At 36.4% G+C, this 10079-nt stretch overlaps 1 protein-coding gene across 1 annotated transcript; it reads left to right on the top strand.

Moving 5' to 3' along the window:
* Positions 1-8254: 8254 nt before the first annotated feature.
* LOC128559694 (uncharacterized) lies at positions 8255-9413 on the top strand. The gene is made up of 2 exons (XM_053552048.1): positions 8255-8644; positions 9114-9413. The coding sequence occupies exons 1-2, from the start codon at positions 8291-8293 to the stop codon at positions 9297-9299; spliced, it is 540 nt and encodes a 179-aa protein (XP_053408023.1). The 5' UTR covers positions 8255-8290; the 3' UTR covers positions 9300-9413.
* The last annotated feature ends 666 nt before the right edge of the window (positions 9414-10079 follow it).

Here is a 10079-nt window from a genome sequence, read left to right as displayed (position 1 = left end):
ATGCATTATCGTAGAAATAAGAATCATAATAATAAATTGATAAAAAATATTCAAAATATTAAATGCAAACAAAAATCATTTTTAAAGTATTCTACCCTAATTACTGCCCATGCTGCATAAGTAAGACCATATGGAATTGTGTTTGTTCCAAAATGTTCTCCTTGAATTTGAACATCAAGAAAATTAACATGGAAATGTCATAAGTTAATACATATTATATAATTATGAAAATCAATCTTTGTTTCAGTAATATAAAAAAGAAAAGAAATAAAAAGTCTCGGTACGTGTAGGCAAAAGCTCTCCCCATATCGACCGCCTCCACTGTGACAATGAATGAAAATGTATCCACCGATGCATCTATCTAAACAAGTATCACCATTATCACCATGATTTGTCATCATCTAAAAAATAATCATGAAATGCCGAAAAAAAATCATCATTCATCAACTCTCTTCATTGTTATAGTGGATGGTCGTCTGATATGGAAACGTTATACGATCTCAAAATGCCAAAACAAAATCAGATATTTTGCTGTTTGCAAATATTGCAAAAGATATATCAATCCAAACAACTTATTTCTTTGTAGTTTTATATTTGATAATATCTAATTCACAAATTATTAAAACTGTGAAACATAATAAGATGCAGCATGGCTCAATAATTAGTGCCACTAAATTTCCTTGTAGGATCAAACCGCTCAAAACATGTGTTTGATCATCAAATATAGTTTTGTAAGAGCTCTAACTACTTGATATAGCTCAATTCTGAACACGTGACTTAGCTCCCTATATTTTTTCAGGCCCTGGTCTACTGTTGTATGGTGGTAGTCTGTCTTGCTTTTCGGCGTTTGTCTAAATTATTTAAATGCGTTACATGTTTAACAAGACGCAATTTTTTACGGTGAAATCGTGTAAAGAATATATATGATTATATCTTAAAATCTGTATCAGTGTGTTTGTTCTTATGTCATTTCTAACTCACAACTTCTCCACATGAATCACGGGTGTAAGCCTATTGGTCTTTTGTGCACTGGAATCCCTTTAGGTCTGTGCCTTAAGTAGAGCCATGTGTACAATACATTTATCTCTGTAAACACATGACAAGGGGTGTTGTCTGTAAACGTGTATTTTTCAATCCAACTTCACGTATTATTTTGATTCAAATTGGCCGCAGTTTCAGTCAGACTTTAAGGTGATGTCACGTTTTGAATTTCCGGTGAATACTAAAAAACCAAAGAATATTCAGTTCTTTCCAAAAACCGTTATGTTATGATTCAACCGAATAGTTTACTTTCTCTACCAGAAAGCAACAATTCTTATATCTTAATATTGAGGTTTGGTACCTTTATAACAGACAATAAACTAAAACAATAAAAATTCATACGTGACTTCGGTGAGCTCAACAAAGCAATTTCAAGCACAAATATTAATGTGGAATGTAAAGTAAGTTACACACTACAATATCCAACCAAGATATTTACAAAAACAATGCATTTGCAGAATAGAGAGATAAAAATAATTTTGACAGCTCGTGAATACTAATGACAAATTTTGACAGGTATATGATGACTCATGACCTAATTAATTTTTTTCTGTTATTTCTAACTTCCAGTTTGATTTTCTTAAAAATGGGTATTCTATAGTATAGCTTACAAACTCGTGAATAAAAACAATATAAGAATATATTGTTACCTCACTGTTGTTTTGTCTATCCAAGTCACGTACGAATTCCTATTGTTTCAGTCATTTGTCACTAATAAGAGCAACTCACAGTGTTGCAATAATACAAAACACATCCCTTATTTTCACATAGATATTGAGGATTTATCTAATGAGCACATTACATGTATTGGAAACACAATTTTAATACCGATTGTGTATTGCAATAATGCTAAACTATCTCAGCCGTGACGTGTCCCTAACCAAATGCCTCTAACAACCATTAAACTTTCATTTTCGGCAATAACAATGACAGACGTTTGATGGACAAAATGAAAACAATCATGGTAATGAAATTGATTTTTATTTTTATCTTGAATGTTTTACCATAAAGTTGAGACGGCTCTCCAGTAAAACAGAAAATAATAAAATGTTGGCCTAAATGAACAACATAATGAATGATTGAATAAAGCAACTGAAAACATGTGTCTTGTTCTCCAAAACAAGAGTCAATGACATAATATTATTCTCCATCCGTTTTTATGCCTCCAACATTTATGTGGGGATAAATAGCGTTGCTGCTGTCCTTATGTACGTATGTCCGTACGTCCCGAAATCCCGTGTGTTCAACTTGACCCACATTATTAACCTAATTTGCTTCAAGCCTTCATAGATGAATAAGCTAGATGTGTAGATGACCATAAAAGAAGGAACTTTTTTCTGTGACTATTTTACCGCAATTATGGTTCTTTAAATTTTTACTATGTAGAATATATTTCTATATTATTCTCAATCATTGTCATCTCCTGCTCACAAAACTTTTATTCCAGTATTTCTTGGAGAGACTTACAAGTCTTAGATAGTCTGAAATAAAACAAGCACAATTTATAATCCACAGACAGAGAAGAGTTGTTTTGTTTGTTTGTTTTGGGTTTAACGCCGTTTTTCAACAGTACTAGTATTTTACTTACGGTATGTAACGGCAGGCAGTTGACTTAAACAGTGTTCCTGGATTCTTTACAAGTACAAACCTGTTCTCCGCAAGTAACTGCCAACTCCCTCACACGAATCAGAGGTGGAAGATGAATGATTTCAGACACAATATATTTTATTATATCTTCACAGAGAACAAACGTCCCAGCAGGGAACGAACTCACGATTCCGAAATCCGTGGATCTGCGCTCTCCCTATTAAGCTATGCGGGCGGGCTGGGAATTTTATGAGAAATGCCAGTAGTGTCTTTTAAAGTTACTTCAAAATAATACGCAATAACTCGGGCAGCTGTACCTTGGCTGCAAGTACAGGCAAATAAACTGAGGCTTCCACAGTAAATTTGCAAACATATTGCGGCAGCAGGAGGACAGATGCAAAAAGTCAGTTTTAAACGCATTGCGTCTGCAAAACATTGCGGCAGCCCTGTACATTTTCGTTTTCTATTTTCCTTAATTCTGGTAAAATTTCACGCTTTTCTTGTAAATGTTTTGATTTCTGATATTTAGTTCTTAATTCCTTAATTTTTGAACACTTACAAAATTCAATACAAAATTCTTTAATCTTATTTTTCATATCATCCCACCAATCAAGATAAGTTTCTGTTTTTGACATGGCTTGCCAATAGAAATTTGAAATAAAGTTATCATCTTCTAAAATACTATATGACTTACCAAATTTAATTGTGTCATTCATTTATTATTTTGATAATACAACACAGGACAGTTGAATACTGGAAAACACGTGGGGACAACAGAAGGAAAGCTGCAATAGGGCAGTGAGTACTGGCCAACCATTATTTTGACAGCAGAAGGACAGTTGCAACAGGTAAATGAATACTGTTAAACACATTGGGGCATCAGCATGACAGCTACAATAAGAAAGTGAATACTGGTAAACACATGGGGGCAGCAGCATGACAGCTACAATAGAAAAGTGAATATACTGGTAAACACGTGGGGACAACAAAAGGACAGTTGCAACAGGTAAATGAATACTGGTAAACACATGGGGGCAGCAGCAGCATGGCAGCTGCAATAGGGCAGTGAGTACTGGCCAACCACTATTTTGACAACAGAAGGACAGTTGTAACAGGTAAATGAATACTGTTAAACACTTGGGGGCAGCAGCATGACAGCTACAATAGGAAAGTGAACACTGGTAAGCACATGGGGGCAGCAGCAGCATGACAGCTACAATAGGAAAGTGAACACTGATCACCAATTTTTTGGGCAGCAGAGTGAAGCTGCAATGGTGCTGTGAATACAAACATTAGGCAGCAGCAGGACAGCTGCAACAAGGCAGTTAATACTAGAAAACACATTTGGGCAAGACAGCTGCAATAGGACATTGAATCCTGACAAACACATGGGGGCAGCAGCAGGAGAGCTACATTATTATAGTGAAACCTGGCAAATCTATTTGGGCAGCAGCATGCCAGCTGCAATAGGGTAGTGAATACTGGGAAATCTATCTGGGCAGTAGAAAGACAGCTGCAAAAGGGCAGTCATTACTGGGAAATTCATTTGGGCAGCAGCAGGACGGCTGTAATAGGACTTCAAATCCTACCAAACACATGAGGGACAGCAGCAGGAGAGCTGCATTAGGATAGTGAATATTTGCAAATCTCTTTGGGCAGAAGAAAGGCAGCTGCAATAGGGCAGTGAATACTGGGAAATCTTTTGGGCAGCAACAGGCCAGCTGCAATAGGGCAGTGAATACTGGCAAATCTCTCTGGGCAGCAGAAAGACAGCTGCAATAGGGTAGTGAATACTGGCAAATCTCTATTGGCAGCAGAAAGACAGTTGTAATAAGGTAGTGAATACTGGCAAATCTAGTTGGGCTGTATTAGGGCAGTGAATATTGGCAAACACATTTAGACAACAGCAGGACAGCTGTAATAGGACAGTGAATCTTGACAAACACATTGGGACAGCAGAAAGACAGTTGCAATAAGACAGCGAATACTGGCAAACACATCAGAGACCTCCGTGGCACAACTGCAATATGGCAGTGAATGCTAACAAGCATACTGAGGCAGCTGCATGAGGGCTGTGTCCTTATTACTATGACATTTACGTCATGGCACAAATCTCTTAAACTTCTAATGTTAAGCTTATCTGATTTTATAGTAGACGATTTCATTGTAGAAATTTAGCAGGATAAGGGTTAAATGTCATGTTTTTACTTTCTGCCTTTTCCAGGAAATTGGTGAGATTAATTTTGATACACGAACAGCAATGAAATAATATATAATTATATATACCTTCATTTACATCTATAGTATGTCCAGGTGATAGGGGCTCGAACTAGGTCGAAGACTTTCCAGACTTAAACATGGTTGTTTAAATAGTGATATTTTTATGAGTCTGCAAACGCTGCTCGGTCATTCTTACCGTATATGACCCTGTAGGACTACACGATGGATACACCAGGTACCTAATTTTGGTTAGGAAATATACATCACCGTGTACTGTTGTAGTTAGTAACTAATAAAGAACATACATTTGGCACTAAAGCTATTGCGTAAATAACAGACTAAACACACTGTCAGTTTAAGTCTGAATCCTTTGATAAACAAACAAGTTTCAAATACCTTCAGCTGGATCAACCTCCAATCATCAACAATAGAAAACTGGACTACCTCCAGTAATTTTGGTTTTACGCTAACTCTCCGCCCAGTTATACGAGAATGCTAGAAAGTAAGATGTAAATACATTTGAAACAAACGAAGTATTCTGTAAAAGTTCATAAGATGCCTTTGAAATGTCTTAATTATTTTTTAAAAGAGCAATTAATTTTCGGTACATTTTACTTATTTCGTTAGTACTTACAAATAAAAGCTCATTCGAAAGGCTCATCAAGAAATGATCATTTACGTATTCATTATAGATGCTAAAATATAGTTCCGGTGTCACAGTTTTGATGGTGTTATGCAATATTTAGAAACAATAAACGACTCGGCCCTTCAGATGAAATGGTCTATTTCTCAGAAGGTAGTAACTTGGATGAATATTTAAACTAGACTGTCAGCATAAATATTTTCATTTCCACCATATTGAACGATTATAATGAACCATCAGGGCAGGAAGGTCTAATACGTATCAGTTGTTCCAGATCAGAGATAATATTTTGTCATTACTTCGCAAAAAAGTAAGCAAAACGGGTAAACTGTTCGGTATCGCACTGTTTTAATGTACTGTTCATTTTAATGATTTGTTAAGTCTTTTAAATAAATATACTTTTTTTCTCACTTTCACCTACAATTCTCTTTCATAGCAACATTTTTCTTAGTTACAGTAAACGTAAAAACAAGATTTGAAATTTTCACAATTCTTTAAAACAGCATAATGTTACATTTCTTTACAACGTTCTTCCCTGCTTTCCTGTATTGATTGCGTTGATTTAATACATATTTTGTGAATTTCTTACTCGTCTGTTGTTTTTAAAAGATGAAACATAACTTGTTTCTACACGGCGCCCTTTGATGTTTCTTGTTATATATCGTTGTTATACGTATAAAATAATAGCGGAGGCATTTAGTACCTTTTAACCAATACTTTCTGACTACATATGGCCTGTAAACAACGAAGGGTCGTAACTTATCGTTCTTTCGAATGCATCGATGAGATATTATGGAAAAAAACGAACATTCAAATACCGAGGTAAGGAAACTTTACATGAGCCGCACCATGAGAAAACCAACAAAGTGCATTTAGGACCATTTGCGCAGTCTGGTTAGGATCCATGCTGTTCGCTAACGGCTTCTCTAATTGCAATAGGCTTTTGAAAGCGAACCACGCAGGCTGGTCTGGATCAATGCTGGTCACAACTGCACTGTGTTGGTTTTCTCATGGCGCGGCTCATAATTATTATGCTTAAAACGTGCTTCTTGTACTTACAGTCGTTGTCTAATAGTTACGCCGAAGAATACAATGCACATAGTTCTACGAGTGATAAGAGGTTGTTTGCTTAGATATGCCAAGCATCTTATATAGGGTGCGCGCCATGAGTAATTGGTCTTGTTTTGGTCTTGATCACAGATGACCGAATATTGTTGTGATTGGTGTTTTCCAAATTTTCTATAGAGCTAAGGAAATGTCGAATTACCTGTGCTAGCCGGTGACGGTATTACGTACATTACAAACAGCAATACTCACTTAATTTTCGCCCCCAAGTCAAAATAGCACCATACTTTCAGCGTATATCGCCGTGACGCAGGTCTGCACTTTTACGTATTTGCATGTAAAGAGATTGAAAAGCGACTGCATCGCGCTTCGCCTGTCAGCAAAACGTTACAAAAATGTATTGCGAAATTACACTTAGACTGCGAATTATATGTCCTACATATATCTCACACCTGAACATATACAAAAGACGGCTTTTGACAGCAAAAGTCTACGTTGTTTTTGAACGGCCCTCGTACACTAAAATCAAAACTGTACTTAGACGTATGGATAAAAACAACAAATGGCAAATCAGAATATAAAAAGCGAATAGAATATCAGTACTTGAGCAATGGACAAAGTTACAAGAAGGGAAGTGGGAGAATATGTTCATTCTTCCGTAGTAAGTACATTGTAGCAGGTAGGAATTTTCATTATAAAATGAAACATTAATTAGCACTATGAATAAGCCGTTCACAGACTTTAAAGGAAGAATAAGCAACATGATTGGTTCATTTTATTAGTTCAAATAAGCATTTAGCTCGATTGCATTAAAAACTAAAATTTAAGATGTCAGAAAATTATCTTGATGTAAATTTGGTCAGCATTTGTCCTCAATAACTCAGACTCAGAGGCTTTTGAATTGCTTCAAACAGTTGTTAGCTGTCCATATTCGTAGAATTGGTCTAAAAGGCAGATCACTACCAAATCAAATGTAAGCCTCCGCAGGTCTATCGCAAGTAGTTCAAATATAAATAGTGCTAATCTTTCTCCCTTTTCTCCCGCCCTTTCTCAATGGCATCGTGTTTTCTTTTACCCTACCGTGTTTCAGTATGTATCACTTAGCATTCTGTCGAAATCGGCATGTTCCTATCGCATGCTATGTAAAAATGGCGGCGTAAGAATCTAATGTTTTGAAAAGCGAAATTGAAAGAAGCGAAAAGGAGTAAATTCAGAGGGTTGTATTTAACGAACTGTAGTTTTGTTTATATAAAAGTACCCCCCCCACACTTTTCTGTTTGTTTTTCTAAAGTAGCGATACATGTTTCGATATATGGAAGGCCGTACACGTCATAATGTTACAATGTAAGTCTATGGGAAAACAATTGGTGGTCTCTAACCATATAGTTCTTTATGGGAATATAAGTCTCTGACAATCTGATATGCCAGAAAATGCCGAAAACCCGTTTTAAAGTGAGTGGATTTTACATAAAATAAAGAACAGCCGGATTTAGTGGTGTTCAGCCTAATATAGCACTGATACAGGATACAATTGCGGTTGCTACAAAGAAAAGGTATTTTACACTGTATTTTACTGCCTTAATACGGTTGCATTCTTATTACAAGAAGATACTGAAAGTAATATTGTCCCCAGGCCTTTTATTTAGGGCGACGTTGATGACGCAATTGAAAACGTCACAATGAGATTATATAAAAACGTCGGTTGTCAACGGCAGACATTTACTCACAGCGAAAATGTCTCGCTGGGAACCTCCGGAGCCGAAGAAAATACAATTTCCTTCGTTCTTCGACAAAAATGGAAACCCAAAATATGATGACGGCGGACTTATTCGCGCTAACAAAACAGCTGTCAAGGAACCACAGGGAATAAAAAAGATACACATACCTTCATTCTTTGACAAAAATAGATCTAGTACCAAAGAAGACGACAGCAATGAAAATGCGGCATTAGAAAATAATAATAGAATAATGAATATATTCCTGGTCCGTCTAGGAGGTCAAGAGGTCAAAAATTCTGTGACCAGAAGTTTTAATGTGACAACGAATGAGATGAAGAACGAAAAGAAAAAGAAAAAGAAGACCAAAAAGGTTATTAAAGCAAGTCCATGTATACTAGGTGTAGTTTTACATATGTCCTACATTAATTCATATGAATAGTGTCATTTTCAGGTAATTGTTTTCATTTGTTGTTGTTGTTTTTAACAGAGCACATTTGAGATCTGTTTAAAGAACTATTACATTGTCTCTTTGTTTTATCTTCTTTGAATTTCGTTGTTGTTATTTAAGTAGTATTCTAAACGTTATGCAGTTAATCATAACTCTCTCTCTCTCTCTCCCACTCTCCCTCCCTCTCCCCCTCCCTCTCTCTCCCTCCCTCTCCCTCTCTAGCTCTCTCTCTCTCCTGTTGTTTTTTTTGTCGCTATCTAACCAGCCAAATCAAATCCATCCATTGTTTCGTTCTTTTTGTTCTTTTTAAACTATATTACTTGTAATTGCTAATGATTTATTTGGCGTCACAAAATAAATAATTTCATATCTGTTAATAAAACTTTTCTAGAGAGAACCCGGTCAGAAAAATGTAGATATTCGGGAAAAAGAAGAATTAGAGACAGCAGACGACTCAAAGACGCGTGGCTGTTTTGGTTTTATAAGAAGATGGTCATCAATGAAAAGGCGTGATATAGATGCCCACAAGATCGACGTCGACGTCGACGTCCACGGCGCCGACTTCCACTTATTTTAACTTTCATGCCGACCGACCGCTACCTTCAAACATAATGCCAATTAAAATTTTTTTGTCAAAATTATAAAGTGAACAAATAAAATATTTAAAAAGAAAAGAACAGTTAAGTTCTTCTTTTATTGCAATTATCAGTTTATTATCTTTATTTTTTAAAACTACCTTCATACAAATATTCAAATACCATTCAATTTTCTTTCAGTAAGATAAAACAGAAAGAAATAAACAGATGCATGTAAAATCGGACGTCTCTTCACTGCCAGTGAAATTTCAGTTAAAACAAAACATGTAAACTTTAATAACAAAACGTGTAGGGTTAACATCTTCACCCTAAAAAACAAAAAGTCACAAGCGACGGGTCCGTGTTTTCAGTATCGCGTGTGTCCCCCATTTGCAGCAATCACGACAAGAGACCTCACACTTATAGATACAATGCAGTTACGAATATTACGCTGCATAATATTTGCCCAAACAGTTATGTCACGCGAGAGTTCAACGAGAGTTTGCCGTTGCGGCAAGTCCCTGACCCTCCTTTTCAGTAAGTCCCAAACATGTTCTATGGGGGTCGGGACTTTTCGCTGGCAATTGCAGGATTCTTGCGTTGTTTTGTGCGAGCATATCTCGGGTACCCTGAGCAGTACGGCAAGGAGCGTTATCCTGGGCTAAAAACATTCCCCGATTGGCACGGATGTGCGGATTAAGTACGGGTTGGATAATGTCATCCTGGTACTTTCGTGCATTGAGATTCCCTTGAATATGGACTATTGGAGTCTTTGTGTGCCC

Source organism: Mercenaria mercenaria, chromosome 9 (assembly GCF_021730395.1).
Source record: "Mercenaria mercenaria strain notata chromosome 9, MADL_Memer_1, whole genome shotgun sequence".
Classification (NCBI taxonomy): domain Eukaryota; kingdom Metazoa; phylum Mollusca; class Bivalvia; order Venerida; family Veneridae; genus Mercenaria; species Mercenaria mercenaria.
This window is presented reverse-complemented; position numbering and strand designations above follow the sequence as displayed.